Source organism: Eubalaena glacialis, chromosome 2 (genome assembly GCF_028564815.1).
Source record: "Eubalaena glacialis isolate mEubGla1 chromosome 2, mEubGla1.1.hap2.+ XY, whole genome shotgun sequence".
Taxonomy (NCBI): Eukaryota; Metazoa; Chordata; class Mammalia; order Artiodactyla; family Balaenidae; genus Eubalaena; species Eubalaena glacialis.
The window spans coordinates 108,189,540-108,210,011 of record NC_083717.1 but is presented as its reverse complement, the minus strand read 5'-3'; the positions used below and the strand labels follow the sequence as shown (position 1 = coordinate 108,210,011).

The 20,472-nt window shown below is 35.9% G+C and overlaps 1 protein-coding gene across 1 annotated transcript in view; it reads right to left on the bottom strand.

The window, feature by feature from the left end:
• Window positions 1-20,472, bottom strand: part of UBR1 (ubiquitin protein ligase E3 component n-recognin 1) — a 151,198-nt gene that overhangs the window by 68,990 nt on the left and 61,736 nt on the right. Inside the window, exons 6-14 of the mRNA XM_061180408.1 lie at window positions 17,228-17,366; window positions 16,204-16,266; window positions 15,838-15,961; window positions 15,414-15,521; window positions 14,685-14,773; window positions 13,025-13,123; window positions 11,933-12,090; window positions 7,502-7,601; window positions 6,831-6,959 (exon numbers count right to left, since the gene is read on the bottom strand). Of these exons, the coding sequence (XP_061036391.1) occupies window positions 6,831-6,959; window positions 7,502-7,601; window positions 11,933-12,090; window positions 13,025-13,123; window positions 14,685-14,773; window positions 15,414-15,521; window positions 15,838-15,961; window positions 16,204-16,266; window positions 17,228-17,366 (1,009 nt within the window). The remainder of the gene's footprint in view (window positions 1-6,830; window positions 6,960-7,501; window positions 7,602-11,932; window positions 12,091-13,024; window positions 13,124-14,684; window positions 14,774-15,413; window positions 15,522-15,837; window positions 15,962-16,203; window positions 16,267-17,227; window positions 17,367-20,472) is intronic.

Here is a 20,472-nt window from a genome sequence, read left to right as displayed (position 1 = left end):
CCACCAAACCAGCTTTACAACAAATGCTAAAGGAACTGCTCTAGGCAAGAAACACAAGAGAAGGAAAACACCTACAATAACAAACCCAAAACATTTAAGAAAATGGGAATAGGAACATACGTATCGATAATTACCTTAAATGTAAATGGATTAAATGCTCCCACCAAAAGACACAGACTGGCTGAATGGATACAAAAACAAGACCCATATATATGCTGTCTACAAGAGACCCACTTCAGACCTAGAGACACATACAGACTGAAAGTGAGGGGATGGAAAAAGATATTCCATGCAAATGGAAATCAAAAGAAAGCTGGAGTAGCAATTCTCATATCAGACAAAATAGACTTTAAAATAAAGACTATTACAAGAGACAAAGAAGGACACTATATAATGATCAAGGGATCGATCCAAGAGGAAGGTATAACAATTGTAAATATTTATGCACCCAACATAGGAGCACCTCAATACATAAGGCAAATACTAACAGCCATAAAAGGGGAAATCGACAGTAACACAATCATAGTAGGGGACTTTAACACCCCACTTTCACCAATGGACAGATCATCCAAAATGAAAATAAATAAGGAAACACAAGCTTTAAATGATACATTAAACAAGATGGACTTAATTGATATTTATAGGACATTCCACCCAAAAACAACAGAATACACATTTTTCTCAAGTGCTCATGGAACATTCTCCAGGATAGATCATATCTTGGGTCACAAATCAAGCCTTGGTAAATTTAAAAAAATTGAAATCGTATCAAGTATCTTTTCCGACCACAACGCTATGAGACTAGATATCAATTACAGGAAAAGATCTGTAAAAAATACAAACACATGGAGGCTACACAATACACTACTTAATAACGAAGTGATCACTGAAGAAATCAAAGGGGAAATCAAAAAATACCTAGAAACAAATGACAATGGAGACACGACGATCCAAAACCTATGGGATGCAGCAAAAGCAGTTCTAAGAGGGAAGTTTATAGCAATACAAGCCTACATCAAGAAACAGGAAACATCTCGAATAAACAACCTAACCTTGCACCTAAAGCAATTAGAGAAAGAAGAACAAAAAAAACCCCAAAGCTAGCAGAAGGAAAGAAATCATAAAGATCAGATCAGAAATAAATGAAAAAGAAATGAAGGAAACAATAGCAAAAATCAATGAAACTAAAAGCTGGTTCTTTGAGAAGATAAACAAAATTGATAAACCATTAGCCAGACTCATCAAGAGAAAAAGGGAGAAGACTCAAATTAATAGAATTAGAAATGAAAAAGGAGAAGTAACCACTGACACTGCAGAAATACAAACGATCATGAGAGATTACTACAAGCAACTCTATGCCAATAAAATGGACAACCTGGAAGAAATGGACAGATTCTTAGAAATGCACAACCTGCCAACACTGAACCAGGAAGAAATAGAAAATATGAACAGACCAATCACAAGCACTGAAATTGAAACTGTGATTAAAAATCTTCCAACACACAAAAGCCCAGGACCAGATGGCTTCACAGGCGAATTCTATCAAACATTTAGAGAAGAGCTAATACCTATCCTTCTCAAACTCTTCCAAAATATTGCAGAGGGAGGAACACTCCCCAACTCATTCTATGAGTCCACCATCACCCTGATACCAAAACCAGACAAAGATGTCACAAAGAAAGAAAACTACAGGCCAATATCACTGATGAACATAGATGCAAAAATCCTCAACAAAATACTAGCAAACAGAATCCAACAGCACATTAAAAGGATTATACACCATGATCAAGTGGGGTTTATTCCAGGAATGCAAGGATTCTTCAATATACGCAAATCAATCAACGTGATACATCATATTAACAAATTGAAGGAGAAAAATCATATGATCATCTCAATAGATGCAGAGAAAGCTTTCAACAAAATTCAACACCCATTTATGATAAAAGTCCTGCAGAAAGTAGGCATAGAGGGAACTTTCCTCAACATAATGAAGGCCGTATATGACAAACCCACAGCCAACATTGTCCTCAATGGTGAAAAACTGAAAGCATTTCCACTAAGATCAGGAACAAGACAAGGTTGCCCACTCTCACCACTATTATTCAACATAGTTTTGGAAGTGTTAGCCACAGCAATCAGAGAAGAAAAAGAAATAAAAGGAATCCAAATCGGAAAAGAAGAAGTAAAGCTGTCACTGTTTGCAGATGACATGATACTATACATAGAGAATCCAAAAGATGCTACCAGAAAACTACTAGAGCTAATCAATGAATTTGGTAAAGTAGCAGGATACAAAATTAATGCACAGAAATCTCTTGCATTCCTGTACACTAATGATGAAAAATCTGAAAGTGAAATTAAGAAAACACTCCCGTTTACCATTGCAACAAAAAGAATAAAATATCTAGGAATAAACCTACCTAAGGAGACAAAAGACCTGTATGCAGAAAATTATAGGACACTGATGAAAGAAATTAAAGATGATACAAATAGATGGAGAGATATACCATGTTCTTGGATTGGAAGAATCAACATTGTGAAAATGACTCTGCTACCGAAAGCAATCTACAGATTCAATGCAATCCCTATCAAACTACCACTGGCATTTTTCACAGAACTAGAACAAAAAATTTCACAATTTGTATGGAAACACAAAAGACCCCGAATAGCCAAAGCAATCTTGAGAACGAAAAATGGAGCTGGAGGAATCAGGCTCCCTGACTTCAGACTATATTACAAAGCTACAGTAATCAAGTCAGTTTGGTACTGGCACAAAAACAGAAATATAGATCAATGGAACAGGATAGAAAGCCCAGAGATAAGCCCACGCACATATGGTCACCTTATCTTTGATAAAGGAGGCAAGCATATACAGTGGAGAAAAGACAGCCTCTTCAATAAGTGGTGCTGGGAAAATTGGACAGGTACATGTAAAAGTATGAAATTAGAACACTCCCTGACACCATAACAAAAATAAACTCAAAATGGATTAAAGACCTAAGTGTAAGGCCAGACACTATCAAACTCTTAGAGGAAAACATAGGCAGAACACTCTATGACATAAATCACAGCAAGATCCTTTTTGACCCAGCTCCTAGAGAAATGGAAATAAAAACACAAATAAACAAATGGGACCTAATGAAACTTAAAAGCTTTTGCACAGCAAAGGAAACCATAAACAAGACCAAAAGACAACCCTCAGAATGGGAGAAAATATTTGCAAATGAAGCAACTGACAAAGGATTAATCTCCAAGATTTACAAGCAGCTCATGCAGCTCAATAACAAAAAAACAAACAACCCAATCCAAAAATGGGCAGAAGACCTAAATAGACATTTCTCCAAAGAAGAGATACAGATTGCCAACAGACACATGAAAGAATGCTCAACATCATTAATCATTAGAGAAATGCAAATCAAAACTACAATGAGGTATCATCTCACACCGGTCAGAATGGCCATCATCAAAAAATCTAGAAACAATAAATGCTGGAGAGGGTGTGGAGAAAAGGGAACACTCTTGCACTGTTGGTGGGAATGTAAATTGATACAGCCACTATGGAGAACAGTATGGAGGTTCCTTAAAAAACTAAAAATAGAACTACCATACGACCCAGCAATCCCACTACTGGGCATATACCCTGAGAAAACCATAATTCAGAAAGAGTCATGTACCAAAATATTCATTGCAGCTCTGTTTACAGTAGCCAGGACATGGAAGCAACCTAGGTGTCCATCATCGGACGAATGGATAAAGAAGATGTGGCACATATATACAATGGAATATTTCTCAGCCATAAAAAGAAATGAAATGGAGGTGTTTGTAATGAGGTGGATGGAGTTAAGAGTCTGTCATACAGAGTGAAGTAAATCAGAAAGAGAAAAAGAAATACAGTATGCTAACACATATATATGGAATCTAAGGAAAAAAAAAAAAAAAGAAAAGGTCATGAAGAACCTAGTGGCAAGATGGGAATAAAGACACAGACCTACTAGAGAATGGACTTGAGGATATGGGGAGGGGGAGGGGTGAGATGTGACAGGGTGAGAGAGTGTCATGGACATATATACACTACCAAATGTAAAATAGATAGCTAGTGGGAAGCAGCCGCATAGCACAGGGAGATCAGCTCGGTGCTTTGTGACCACCTAGAGGGGTGGGATACGGAGGGTGGGAGGGAGGGAGATGCAAGAGGGAAGAGATATGGGAACACATGTATATGTATAACTGATTCACTTTGTTATAAAGCAGAAGCTAACACACCATTGTAAAGCAATTATACTTCAATAAAGATGTTTTAAAAAATAATAATAATAAAAAAAATTTTTTTAATTAAAAAAATAAAAAAATCATGTTTGATTTTGTTCAACCTAGCATTTCCCGATCTTACATGAACATAAAACTTTTTTCCCCCTCAAAAGTCTGTTAACATCTAACACACAGAACACAGTGGCTCTCAGATTTCCTGTATGGATGAACGTATGAATCATGGTGTCATGAACAGAATAAGGGAGTCAAGAAGAAAAAATGCAAGCTGGAAGTAGAATGAAATGATGACAAATCAATTTAATATATTCTGAGTTTGAAATACAAATGTAAGATCCAAGCAGTAATGTGTAGCACACAAACAGAAGTGATTCTATAGTTTGGGAAAGTTATCTTATGAAGTTTTAATTGGGGTGGTAGAAATAAAAGATCTGTAAGAAAAAGAAAACATTGGGGAATGTCTCATTTAGTAGGCAGAAGGAAGTGAGGGAAAAAAGGCAATCACTGATTGAAATGGGTAATCAATAAGAGAAATATTAGGATAAGTAGGTTTGTGAAAATCAGAGGGAAAGAGTTTCAAAACGATTAAGGTTCTCAAAAGAATACAACGCTACAGACATTTAAGGAAGATGGGGGACCTAGAAAAGACCTCTGAATTTGGTTACTAAATAGATCCTTTAAAATTTTTTCAAAAAGCAGTTCCTATCAATTGGTAAGGGCAGAAGCCTGGCTCTAAAGAAGTTTTAGAAGCTAAAGAGTGGCGACAGTAAATGTAGATGACTTCAGGAGGTTTTGCAGATGTCAACATGAACACCACACACTTTGACCTCATCTCCAACAATTAAGCATGCCCTTCATAAAGATGAGGGGAGCCAAAAAATATGTGCTGTGGTAGTTGCTGGACAATATTTCCTGTCCTTATCGTTCTATACAGCTGCTGTGCTAGATTAAAGTCTATTGTGTCTGTGAGCGTGACCCCCACTCTGAACCCATGACCAATGGCTGGTGGTGGAGCAGATGAGGAAAAAAGAGAGATAAAATACAGTTCATGAGGTAGCAATGACAAGTAAGGGGGCTTTCATTCTCATTGTTCTTAAGAATAGGAGAGTCCTGTGTGTTTACAGGCAGATGAATGAAAGAGTGGGAAATACCAGAGGAGACAACTGAGGAAGCAAACTCCAGGAAGAAGTAATATAGGTTGGGACCAAGAGCCTAGGTAGAGACATCACTTTTAGAAAGAGGAAAATGAAAGAGATGAATAGTGAAGATATATATAGAAACTTAGTGAATTGACTATAGTGAGATGTACAGAGAAACTGGAGAAGATGAAAGAATTTGACTTAGATAATGTTAATTTTCTCAGAACAGAAATAAATGAGGTCATCTTCTCAAAAGGGAGTCTGGAGTAGGATTATGTGTTTAAAGAGCATTATGGTCTAAAATTATTGCTTAAGGAGGGGACTTTGCTGGTGGTCCAGTGGTTAAGAATCAGCCTTCCAATGCAGGGGACATGGGTTCAATCCCTGGTTGGGGAACTAAGATCCCACATGCCACGGGGCAACTAAGCCCGCACGCCGCAACTACTGAGCATGCAGGCCACAACTAGAGAAGACCACGCACTGCAACGAGGAGGACGCATGCCACAGCGGAGGATCCCACATGCCACAACGAAGATCCCATGTGCCGCAACTAAGACCCAACACAGCCAAAAATAAAATAAATAAATATTTTTAAAAATAAATAAATAAAATAAAATTATTGCTTAAGGAAAAATATTAGTTCTATATTTTAAAATTAATTTTCTTGGACTTCCCTGGTGGCGCAGTCGTTAAGAATCCGCCTGCCAATGAAGGGGACATGGGTTCGAGCCCTGCTCCAGGAAGATCCCACATGCTGTGCAGTAACTAAGCCCAAGCACCACAACTACTGAGCCTGCGCTCTAGACCCCAAGAGCCACAACTACTGAGCCTGCATGCCACAACTACTGAAGCCCACACGCCTAGAGCCCGTGCTCTGCAACAAGAGAAGCCACTGCAATGAGAAGCCCGCACACTGCAACGAAGAGTAGCCCCCGCTCGCCGCAACTAGAGAAAGCCTGTACACAGCAACGAAGACCCAACGCAGCCAAAAATAAATAAATAAATAAATAAATTAAAAAATAAATAACTAAAATTAATTTTCTTAATGGTTTAACTCACATAACAAGGCTCTTGATTGAATAAATATCTACATCCCTCCACTGTTGGAATATTTAAAAGTCTAGTCCTAATTTTATTATAATATTCATGTCCAAGGAAAAAAATTTATCAATAATTAATTTATTAATTGATTAGTGTGTGCTGTATTTTTTAAACTCCACTATTCCCAAAGGTAAATGGAATGCTACGGAGCACATTTTCTAATTAAGTGTAAAAAACTACAAATTTAATAAGATAATTCAAATATATAAGCAACTATTTAAGTAATAAAACTTTACATCAAGGAAGTTGCAACATAAAACTATACTATTAATAACAATCAGAACACTTAAAAAGGCACGGATCCTTCTAACAAATTGTACTTACATCACAAGCGCACCACTCTTGGAACATTAGTAAAATATTCTTCAATTGCATCTGTATAGCAATGGCAGCCTCCCAGTCAGGATCCACTTCTATGTGTTGCCCAACCTGTCTTCTGATTTCTTCCATTCCCTACAAGAAAAGAGTGGTTAACATATACATATGGGCCCTCTTTCTTTGCTCTTCCACTGGCAAAATATAAAATCATCAGGATTTATATTCATGTATGCGTAGTTTTTTAACATGGCTGTTACACTAGGTCAGAACACACGGGTTCAAATCATAACTCTGTCATTTTCTAGCTGTATGACCCTGGTCAAATTATTTCTAAGCTATGATTCCCTTATATGTAAAAGGGGAATAATAATAGTAACTACCTCATAAGATTGCTATGAGGCTCAAAAGAAATAATGCATGAAAGTGCTTACTACAGTTATCACATGGTGAGCATCAATAAACATTAACAGTAACAACTGCAGTTAACTAAGCTATTCAGAAAGATCTATTAAAGCAGAATCAGTGAGGCAGTGTTTAAATTTTACTTCTATTTTGCTAGATTTATCCTTCCTCAAATAAAAACCATAATTTGCTCAAAACAAAACAAAACATGAAAGATTGGGGTTAAATTTTTTTTAATAAATTTATCTTATTGACGTACAGAAGAACTATCATACCTGCATACAGGTAAGAATCCTCAAAAAAGATCTAAAGCCTTCAAGGAACTGCATTCTTAATCTTTCCGTCCATACTGCGGGCTTGCTGATCAGGATATACCTATCATTTCAAGAGACAAAGAAACATTTCACTTTCCTATTTTGGGATAATGTTAAGGTTCTCAGGGCTATAGATAATGTTGATTCATCAAAATTATGAATTCTAATTTCTTGCAATTCTAGGCAGTGCTAGAATTACACCAGCAAAATGTGAATGCTCTACCTATGAGAGGCAGATGTCAAAGCTAAGCCTGACTTCTCCACTCAAAAGTTAGTCTGATTAAGTGAACCTAGCCTGTCACAGCTGGACAACCACAGTACAAATTTTCTATAACTGTTCATACCCTTCACCCAAAGGACCAGTTGGAATCCCTTCAGCCTCAAAATGCATGTCAAAACTACATGTGCATGATGTATGTTGTTTGTGCAAACTATTTCAGAATATTTTGTAAGTTATAAAATATTTTTGTGCATTAAAATGACACACTTTTTCCCCTAAAGCATGCAGTCATGAGAATTATAGTAGTTTGGCCTGAGGATTCAATACCTTTGTTGTTGCTGCTCAGTATGTAATAATTAAAGATTTGTACAACTTTGTGTGACTATTCTGCACTGGTTCCCAGAGCCATTCATTCCTGCTACCTGATTTCAGTACCATAGATATACTACTGCTGGTGGGTCAGGAAATTTGGAACAAACTTCCTACCTCCATGCTTTCTTCGCCCAGAACCCAGAAGAAGGATATAAGCACCTATGTCATCGTGGCTTACATATCAGAATGTATTTGTCTCATAAGATAAACAGACCCATTTTAGCCTATAATTTACAAGACCAATACTTCTTTTGGCTGTAAAGGCAATGGCTGTTTTCATATCCAGTGGGAACATGGTTTATCACAAAATAACTTCTCAGGAAGGAATCATTAACAATTATTAAAAATTATTTTGCACTCAGTCAACCCAAATCAATTCCTATTACACACCAGGTATCAGGAACATAAACATGAACCAGACACCCTACCCTTGAGGTTCAAAGTGCAGATGGGAAAACAGATATGTATCTGGACACTGTAATCCAATGTTAAGCTCCCAAAAAAAGGGCACAAAGGAAGTAATGCTGAACATAAAAGAAAAGGCAAAAAGATGGAGGAAAAATTAGTTTTATTCGTAAAGATCGTAAGGCTTGTGGTTTAATTTTCCCTTTTTTAAATAGCCATTAATATGTTGAAAGTTAAAATACAATCATCAGGACTTTATCAAAGAAATAACTTTGAAATATACTAATTACATTCTAAATCTTTCTTTTAAAGTAAAAAAGACTAAAGTTTAAACTCTACCACAATGAACAAATGGCATCAAAGTTTGGCTGTTTTCTAGAGCACTACTACTCAAAAGGTTGGTTCACAAACCAGAAGCATCAGCATCAACTGAATCTTTAGAAATGCAGAATCTACTGAGAAATAATCTGCATTTTAACAAGCTCCCATAATGATTTGCATTCATCTTAATATTTGAGAAGCATTGATCTAGAGAAGAAAATTTACATTTCTAGTTTCACATAGTTCATGCCTGACCCCTGTAGGAGACCTAGGAAGTAAAGAAGATGTAAGAGATAGGAAGAAAGGAAAGAGTAAGGAAGTAAAGGAAAAGAAAAGCAGTCTGCAGATAAAAATAGGTGGTAAAAGCAGTAGAAGGAAAGGGTGGGACAGAGTAGGAGAGGAAGAGGGTGACTTGCATTGAGAATATGCTATACTTTTCAGAAAAAGGAAGGAACAGGTTAGAGTAATACAAGGATAATATTCACTTAACAGAACCAAGGTTCAACTGCATCTCTTTTCTAAGTTTCATTTCCATAATATCCCAACAGATACCTTCCACAGAGTGAGTGACAAATGAAACTAAATTAATACAGGTGTATTTATTTAGAATGAGAGAGGTAATAATCCCTTCCTTCTACTACACAGACCTCAGAGTACTGTGTTCATTTCTTGGCATATACCTTAAGAGGTATACAGTCAACTAAAACAGGTTCAGTAGCGAAGGACAATAACGTAGAAGGAATTTTAAATATGAAATGGGTATATTTAAAGAAAATGATGCAACTTAACATAAAAAAGAGTTGTCAGATATGCCTGCTGTCTTCAAATACTTCAAGTTAAATGAGCACTGAGTTGTTCTGAATGGACAAAGGGTGAGCTAGAGCCACATAATGAAAGCTACAAAAAGACACAGTTCAATATAAAATAAACTTTCTAAAAGTTGGAAGGGGCTACTCAAGGGTTAGAATGCACTGCTTTGAGAGAATGAAAATTTCCTGAGGCAGGCTGAACACAGCTTCTGCTAGGACCAATAAACTTATTTCATGCTGAGGTACAGTCAGATAAGTAGTATATAAAGTGAGACTATGAAGAGCTACAAATTCTGGAAGAATCTGTACTTTATTCTAGAAACAGTTAAAAGGCATTAAGTATTTGTGGTTATTTCTAACTGATTTAAAAGCAGGGCTTCAGGAAAAAGTGGTGAATGAATAAGTATATGGGGAAATAATAAGAATGACTACAAAATTTCTACAATGAGAGACTGAGAAATGGGGCTCAGTAATTATTTGTTAAATGAAGGGTATATCTGATTGGTGTTTTAGGCCAGGTTTCAGAGAAGGCTTTGTTGTTGTTTATGTAGTCTGTGAAGCTACATAATGTAGTGAAAGGAACATGAGTATTACAGATAAATAGCATTAGGCTCAAATCCAAATTCTGCCACTTACTAGCTTTGTGACCTTAGGCAAATAATTATAATCTACAAATAAAGATATCACCTACCTTATGAGAATGTTGCAAGAATAAAATGAAGTAAAATAAGTAAAGCTTCTTAGCACATAGCAGTTACTAATAAGGACCCTTGTGAGAGTGAATTACACGAGAAGTCTAGCACAGTATCTGCTAATCAGGTCCTCAAAAGACATTAATTTTCCCTTCTCCTTGTCATTAGAGATATCTCTACTTCTGTAAGGATGTAGGAGAGAAATTGTGAGCATCAAAAGAGTGGGAAAACTTTAAAATTACCTTCCCAACCAGGGACCCTAAAGTTTTACCATAGGGGTAAGTATCTAGGGATGCGTTAACTCTAAATTATTTACCACAGAGAATAATTATAGTCAGAGATCCACAAAATAAAATATGACAAAACAATGATGTGATTATGCTCTTCTCTGGATAGAAAAATAACTCTAAGAATACTTCAGAGTAATGAGAACCACAGAAAGAGATTTTTCGTATACAGTAGACCAAAGGAATGATAAATACACTGATTTAACACTAAACTTTAAGTACTGCCATTTGGAGTTTTTGTATATTTTTTGTTTGTTTGTTTTGCATAATTTGTGAATCACACTGGCTAAATGGTAATTCACTACTGAACTCATCACCATCTCAACTTGTACTGAAGATATGATAACATAACGATTTACTGAACTTTAAAGAATTACATGTCATAATCATATTTAGAAATTGCAGAATTTGAAAGGGTCTGGAAACATTTTTCTCAGTAATATCAAGGATCCAATGCATAGTTCCAGAAATCTGTCAAATGTATTTTTCTAACTAGACTAAACTGTTTCTAGGTTGGTTTAGAAACTTGTTTCCAGCTCTCTATACTTTACGTAGTCACTAGAAGAAGTGGACAAAATTAGAATGATTTTATTCACATAGGGACTAGAATAAGTAATCATATATATCTTAGAGCTCTTTTTTTAATAGCGAACTAAATGAAACATATTTTGTCTTAATATATTCTTAAAATAATTGTTTATGATTTATTGAATACTTTATACAGCATAATCCTTACAGTAGTCATCATCTATTTCTAAAAAAATTAGAAATTTATTCCCTTTTAGGTCCAATGATCCCAAATGTGATCATCATATGATTCCAATTTTAGTTTAAAAGGAAACTCCATTCTCTTCAGGGAGAAAAACTTAAGAAACCCCTGATGAATACTTGGTCATATGTATGAAAAAGGGAGTTAAAAAAATTCACATCAACAAGATCATCTGAAACTAAGCACAAAGAGACTATGCAAGAGGGGCAGAACCAAAATACATGAGTGGAAGTGAGTGGAAGGCATGGTGACTATGATGGAGATTCATTTGGTGACCCCAAGAGACCCTAAGTTCCTGTGAGAGGCCCTTCCTCAGTACCTTCTTTACTGACCTGATTTTAACTCTATAAGAAGCCTTCACTTAAAACATTTATTGACATCACAGTAACAGTTCTCTGTACTTGCCATCATCATAAAGATTCCAAGATAACCAAAAGGATCAGATGTTTATTTATAGGACAGAATAAACACAACTGTGTTTAACAGGTACCCTCACCTTTTTACTCGAACAACTTACTTTAGATCACATATTACTGCATATACTCTTCCCAATTTGTCCTGGCTATAACCCTGGAAGTTGAATTTATTGTTCCTATCCAAGTACTCAGGCAAAACTTCCAGCAGAGTTTCAGTGATGACAGAGATAACATTTTGCTCTTCAATAAGATGTCGAGCCTGCAGAACATGTGAAGAATATTGTCTTTAGTATTAACTCATTATAGTATGGACTTTATTTATTTATTCATTTGGTTGGTAAGTCATTTTGAATAAATGTTTGTTAAGCATCAAACACACTCCTCAGTCTCACAGGATAGCAATTTCTGAGAAATTATTTTCTAAAAGTAAAAATTCCCTACTCCTCAGCAACTAGAAAACACCTGTCTGAACACCCCAAGCCCATTACACAGGTTATTTACATGAATGTTTACCACTGTTAATCACACAGTGAGCAAAGTAGAACAAACAGATATACTTCAGGCTTCTGTCATATATATTTTCTATTCTGACATCTCCCCCTTACTAGCAATCCAATTTCTCTTCCCCATTCTTTTCTCTGGCCTTTGAAAAGAGAAAGTAGGAACTTTCCAGAAGAAACAGGAAAAGTAGTAGTATAAAAAGGAAGCAGAATCCTCCACCCTCCTCCTCCCAGGCCTATGCAGCACCATCTCATGCAAATGCTCAACAGTTATACTCTCCTCCTGCTTTGTTTTATCTTACTCTATTCCCCCACCCCTAACAACAACGATAAAAAAAAAACAAAACTAAAGAACAAAAGAAGAGCAAAAAAAAAATTTTTTGGTATTAAAAAGGCACTGTTCCTAAGTTACTCTGGACACTGAGAAACCATCCCTAGGTTTCACCTGCAGGAATGAGCACTTTCGGACCAAGGTAGTGCCATCACTCCCACTCCACAAATTACCTAGCCCTTGGGTATCATTAAAGCATTTTCACATGCAGATACCACTGAAGCATTATTCAATTTTCCACGTGTAATTAGACCAACATAGTGACTCAGAAATTGTTTTAATTCAATTCAACACTAACTAAAATTCTTAAATAATAAAATAAATATTACTTAGAAAGATTGCCAAGACTAATCAATACATACCAAAGTAGGAACAGTAAACATCTGAACTGAGAGTGCAGTTATAGAGATACTTCTGTCATGATCATCATTGATATAGTCTTTCTGTAGCTGCTTATAATACTGGAAGATAAAACAATAAGTGGAGAAGCAATTATAAATAAGTACTGAAAACTTTTAAAATCCCAATTTTAACAGCTGCTACATTTGTTCCTATGTATAAGATGGCAAGTATTATAACTCCTATTTATTAAGGGGAGATACTATGGTCAACAAAAATTTACTAGAAAGAGAGTAACGAAAGACTGAATATGAATTCAGCTACCCAACCTAGCATAGTTGGATAGTGAGAACTATTTAAAAAAAATACAACAAACACACACACACACATACACACACACACAGGTAAAAATCACAGAGGACTGCAAAGGTGCAGTATATACTTTCTCCAAACAGAATCTGGGGCAATCTTTAGCAGATTTTACCCCAATGGAATAGGGCAGGGACTATATTGAAAGTATTTAAAAGCTGATATGACCCAGAAAACCAACCATCAGATTCAATCCAGCCTTAAACAGAATGGATGCTGGCTGTACATAACTTCTTATACATACTGGTGCATACCAACTGAAAATCAATCCTGATATCTTGGGAGAACAAAAATAATAATACATCCAGTCATGCATCAAGCATCTATTATATGTAAGCACAGTGTTAGAGCCTTGACCTACATATTTAATTTCAACCATTAGAATTCATACAAAGTTTAAGAGGTAACCATGGTATACAGAAAAATATCATATAAGGAGGGAGAACTGCTGTTGTATAAGGAAAAAACTTCATTTCAGATCACAGATATGGTCCAATATTCTATCTCTAATGAGTTTTAGAAGAATAGAGTTGATAATTTGAGTTGTCATCACCTTTAAAGAAACCAAATGTCTTAGTTGCTTTTAACAATCTACTTATAAAATCCAGGAAGTGCAGGTATCTTATCCCACAGTATCATTTGCCTATGACAATCATTATTTCACTCTCTGCTTCCAATTCCATCCTGGGTCTACCTCTGTCCTAAGTTTTACAGAATTTCCTGCCACTCAAAATCAGAGTAAACTAACAAGTATTTACTGGATACCTCTGTATAAGGCAAACCAGAAGGTTAAAGAAGTACATGTTTTAACTAGTCTAACTTGAGAGAGAGAGAGACAAAAGATATAACAATATAAGGGATATACAATAGATCAATAAAACAATATTAAAAAGCTGTAAGATTTATCTTTATATTCTAGCCTCAAATAGTTAAGTATAACTCTTGCCCATCAAATATCTGCCTCCTTTTAGCATGTATATCTGTTCCTTTTCCCTGCTATGCCTTTCAACTAGTCACTGCTCTTGTTATAATTTTACTAACAGACAAATGATTAGAAAAGATAAACGTATTCATGAATGTGATAACCTCCTATTGCTTTTTCCAGGCAAACAATAGGTCATTTTCCACCTATCTCCTCTCTCAGACTACTGTTTCCATACTACCAAACATGAAAATAAATGAACTTTTTGACAGAGAAATGAACTATAAAATTAAATTATTGCTTCATAATTATCCCCTTTGTTTCCATTATTTCACTTACAAAAATGGTTTTCTATTTCTATTCATTGATATCTATTTATAAAGAGCAATTACCTTCACAAATTCCATAGCAAAGAATTTTTTGTATTCCATCTCCATAAAAAAACTGCTGAAGATCAATTCGTGAAGGATCTTACGGGCACCTATACATCATTTTTTGGGGAAGTGGGAGGAGTATCACCAAGGCAAAAAAAAATTCCAGCTATTAGTAGTGGCAGAATATTATAAAAATATTTCACATGCTAATAGACCTCAAGGACTCAAATGTTAGTGGCATTTATTGAATTAATATTTAATAGCTAGAATTTAAAATACATACATGTAATGCCTTTCCCCTCTTTTTCTGTACCTCTCTCACTCCTGTACCTTACTTCATCCTACTTCTCCCACCTTTCTCCATTCCTTTTCATTCTGTTTCACTAAAGACTACTCTTACTCTGTACCTTCCCTTCTCCATCCCCTTTAACCTTCCTCTCACCTTTTACTTTTGGTTCTTCATTTAAATTTTTAAAATGAAAATTAACATAGCTTTTATAATGGCACTACTACATGAATGCATACATACTCTTTTTACTGGTTCTGACTAAATGAAAAGGCACTATAATTAAAAGGCAATATCTCTGGGTTTTAACACAGAACACATATTGATTGGTTAACCTCACCTTCAACGTATAATATCTTATCAAGTACACTGATTTAATAAACACAAGAGATTAAACTCCACTTTAAGGTCATAATATTCCTCTGCTTCATGGCAAGAAGCATAAGTAAAGATCTACCTACCTTTATAAAGCTTTGCATCCCAAAGCATTAACCTGCTTATGAGACAGGGATTCTCAGAGCCAGGTTCTTCCCTAAGGCATGCTTGGCAAAAGATCTGCCTGAAGTCACCTACAAACAAAAAAAGTCATATAATTTTTATTCTTAAAGTATTTTCTCCCAAAAGTACATTTCCTATAATAACATATGAAAAAACTAACAGTAATCGTCCCACACTTGATGTCAAGAATTATTCTGTCAATATCAAAGAATCAAGAGCCAATGAAACATTATTCACAGCATCTGAAATGCAATCCTGAAAATAAGCAAAATGTATAAAAAACAAACAAAAACCATTTTATTTTACAGTCAATGACATTTTAAAATTTGTGGCTATTTAAAAAGACAATAGTTTATGAAAAATAAGAAAAATAGGCTATATGCTTACTTGAATAGCTCATAATTTTATTCATCCAGGACCCCAGACGCAAAGCAAATTTCTGATGAGCCATAACCTCAGAGTGTAATACTTCTACATGAAGTGGATGTTGAGAGACATTTTCTGAATGACTCTAGAAATGAAAGGAATATTAAAAACAAACTAGTTTTAAAATTTTTGTTTTAACTAAGTAATCTACTCCTCAAAAAAAGAAATCATATAACTGTTGCAGTTCCAAATCTCGGGGTCTAAATGCTCCAATCTTATCTTTACTTAGGATGTCAAACCACTTCAACAATATAATTGTTTTACTTGGGCTCTTGTAATGTGCATTCCTCTTAAAATTCTCTTTTTGACTCTAATTCAGAAAATTACCTTTATATCTTCCTTTGCTTCCTGGCAAGCAGCAAAAGCACCTGCTTTAACAGCCCGACGGCCCTAATTATAGACAAACATGAGAATTAGGTAGTAGATTGACAATCCCAATCAATAAGTAATATAAAGCCCAAAGACCCAATAAGCTCTTAATTATCAATCATTTGTTGACTGCCTAAAAGTCCTAAGATTGACAATACCTAGAAGATAAACATAAATGTTTAGCAGCTTTATGTAGCTTCAGAACTTTCAATACCACTAGTGGAGAGTTTCTATACTTTAGGATTCTAGATTTCCTGCTTGGCAAGAATGTCAATTATTTACTTATTGTAGTATATTCTATTTCTATCAGATAATAATAAGTTAGGTTTACTAAACTCCTATTATATGTCTTAGATAGTTTTCATGAGTAAACTTAAAATTCTTCATCATGTGTTCCATAACACACTTGTGGTCCACTAGTGGGTTAGAGGTATGGCCAGGATATTGATTCCTCAAGCCCTAGAATCACAATGCTAGTTACTAGTGCCATGATGTTTCTTCCACCATCTTACATTCCTCTTGAGGGTAGGGATTAGGTTAATGTTCCTTCTGCATACCCGAAGAACACATTTTGCTTTGGATGGGTGTTAAATAAAAGCTGAGCCATGCTATCAATATTATTCTAAAAATAGTTTTAATAGATGATGTTAACTAACCAACTTCTCATAATTCATGCATTTATTCATTCATTCAATAATTACAGAAACAGACTGAGGTTGAGCTGACATTCTTAACTACTCCTTGCCAAGTATATTCAGTAACTTTCTAATTATTTAGAACAAAAGAGGAAAATTAGTCATCTTAAACTGTTATACACACACAGAAAAATCAAGTTTCAACCAATTTACTTAGGCTATAAAGAATAAATGAAGAGGATGGTTGTACCTAACACAATACTAAGGCACTTGGCAAGGGCCAGTCAACACCCAATTTCCAGGAAGCTGATAAAGACAGCATAATAATTCAAATGACACTCACGAACCTCTTTGTCTATGGCAGTGGTGTGCAACTGCGCCTCTGCGAGCTCACAGTCAAGAGCTCTTTGTAGACTGTATATGACATGGTCATATGAATGGTGTTCATCATTGAAAAGGACACAGTAGTAGCTATCATTTTTCTCTCTGTTTAAAAAAAAAAAAGATATATATTCAGACACTGCAACAAATAAACAAAGGAAAACACAAAACACAGGCTAAAATAATATATGCCATTGATGAAGCAGCACCACGTAGTTTCCTATGTATGGGAAAGTACCTCTGTAATACTAGTATAGGAGGTGATTTTAAGTGGTACGGTGCCATAAAATTTAAAAACCCTGATAAAAGTATTACCTTTTCCATGTTTGTTCCCCAATTTTTCTAACTTTCAGAATTAAAATATTATTCTCAGTAAGTGGCAGTATGTCTTTAACACCATTCTTAACTCTTGCTAATCTCCCACTTTGACAAAAGGAGACAGGCCTCAGGCTCAGAACCTTCAAGCAGGCAACCATAGACAGATTTTATTAACATTTAGTTTTTATTTAACTTACTTTTGTTTTTACCTTCTATTTATTTTAAGTGATAGTGGTTTTACAGCACATTTAAGTTTTTTTAAAAAAGGTTTATAGATTTAAAGTGCCAGAACTACCATTTGACTGAGAGACCCTAGACAAATCACTTAAGCATTTAATCTTGCTGAGATGACAGTATCTTTTCCACCTCTAAGAAGAGTATAATATCTACATTTGAGAGTGGTGTGAGGATCTTATAAAATACGTGAAAATGGCTGTCATGGGCTACACAAATGTCAGAAGTTATTATCAGTTTTAAACAGTTTATAATAACCTTTCACTAAATACTCAACTGATCCTCATAATTTTAAGAGGCAGCTTTTCTCAGGCCTCTGATACCTTAGGAAATAGAGGCTCAAAAAGAGTTCTCTATGGTCCCAAAGCCAATAAGCAGTGAGAATTAGAACTCAGATCTGTGAATTTGAAGTCCAGTGCTGTCTACATACATGACCACACTCAAGCAACCCACCCTTTTTACACAGGCATATTGCTAGTATTATGTTTACCAACACAAAGTTTCTTAAAGCATTTAACTGATGCTATCAACATATCTGAAATTAAAACCTTTGTGGACACAATCTCTGATGATCTTTATTTTTCCAACCCGTTTATGGCCCAGCAAAAGTCAAAACAATACATTTAATGTTTTTAAAAATTGAAATTCTTAATTCTCTCTCCTAGGATAATACAAATAAACCCAATAAACTAAAAAAACTGTATTTAGGTTTGTGAAACTCCTAATATTACTCAGGTAGAAAAATTCCCACAAGCCCCAAACTGTATTTCATATCAGGTCTAGAATTCTCTTTTGCATTTGTAAATTAAGAGCAAATATTACTGTCACTAAAAGACTTATGGTTGTTAGAAATTGCTGGGTTTTAGCTAAAAAAAACTGTTAAGGGAATTCCCTGGTGGCGCAGTGGTTAAGAATCCGCCTGCCAATGCAGGGGGCACGGGTTCGAGCCCTGGTCCAGGAAGATCCCACATGCCGCGGAGCAACTAAGCCCGTGCGCCACAACTACTGAGCCTGCGCTCTAGAACCCACGAGCCACAACTACAGAGCCCGCAAGCCACAACTATTGAAGCCCATGCGTCTAGAGTCCGTGCTCTGCAACAAAGACAAGCCACTGCAATGAGAAGCACACGCACAGCAATGAAGAGCAGCCCCCATGCACCTCAACGAAGAGCAGCCCCTGCTTGCCGCAACTAGAGAAAGCCCGTGGGCAGCAACCAAGACCCAATGCAGACAAAAATAAATAATACAAAAATTTTTAAAATAACAACTGTTAAATCCCTACACCTCAAATAATCCAAGATCCCAAAGCACAGGGCAAAGGGCTATCTCCTTATTCCTACCATCAAATATTAAAAAAAAATTTTTTTTAAGTAATTAATTTATTTTTGGCTGCGTTGGGTCTTTGGTGCAGTGTGCAGGCTTCTCGTTGCGTTGGCTTCTCTTGTTGCGGAGCACGGGCTCTAGGTGCATGGGCTTCAGTACTTGTGGCACGTGGGCTCAGTAGTTGTGACTCGTGGGATCTAAAGTGCAGGCTAAGTAGTTGTGGCACACGGGCTTAGTTGCTCCACGGCATGTGGGATCTTCCTGGACCAGGGCTTGAACCCATGTCCCCTGCATTGGCAGGCGGATTGCTAACCACTGCGCCACCAGGGAACCCCCATCAAAATTTTTTCTTTTCTTTTTCTTTTTTTTTCTTCTTTTTCTTTTCTTTTTTTTTTGTAATTTAATTTTATTTATTTTTTTATACAGGAGGTTCTTATTAGTCATCCATTTCATGCACATCAGTGTATACATGTCAATCCCAATCTCCCAATTCATCACATCCCCACCCCCACCCCCCGCTGCTTTGCCCTCTTGGTGTCCATACGCTTGTTCTCTACATCTGTGTCTCTATTTTTGCCCTGCAAACCGGTTCATCTCTACCATTTTCCTAGGTTCCACATATATGCGTTAATATACAATATTTGTTTTTCTCTTTCTGACTTACTTCACTCTGTATGACAGTCTCTTGATTCATCCACGTCTCTACAAATGACCCAATTTCGTTCCTTTTTATGGCTGAGTAATATTCCATTGCATATAAGTACCACATCTTCTTTATCCATTCGTCTGTCGATGGGCATTTAGGTTGCTTCCGTGACCTGGCTATTGTAAATAGTGCTGCAATGAACATTGGGGTGCATATGTCTTTTTGAATATGGTTTTCTCTGGGTATATGCCCAGTAGTGGGATTGCTGGATCATATGGTAATTCTATTTTTAGTTTTTTAAGGAACCTCCATACTGTTCTCCATAGTGGCTGTTATCAATTTACATTCCCACCAACAGTGCAAGAGGGTCCCCTTTTCTCCACACCCTCTCCAGCATTTGTTTGTAGATTTTCTGATGATGCCCATTCTGACTGGTGTCAGGTGATACCTCATTGTAGTTTTGATTTGCATTTCTCTAATAATTAGTGATGTTGAGCAGCTTTTCATGTGTTTCCTGGCCATCTGTATGTGCTTTTTGGAGAAATGTCTATTTAGGTCTTCTGCCCATGTTTTGATTAGGTTGTTATTTTTAATATTGAGCTGCATGAGCTGTTTATATATTTTGGAGATTAATCCTTTATCCGTTGATTCGTTTGCAAATATTTTTTCCCATTCTGAAGGTTGTCTTTT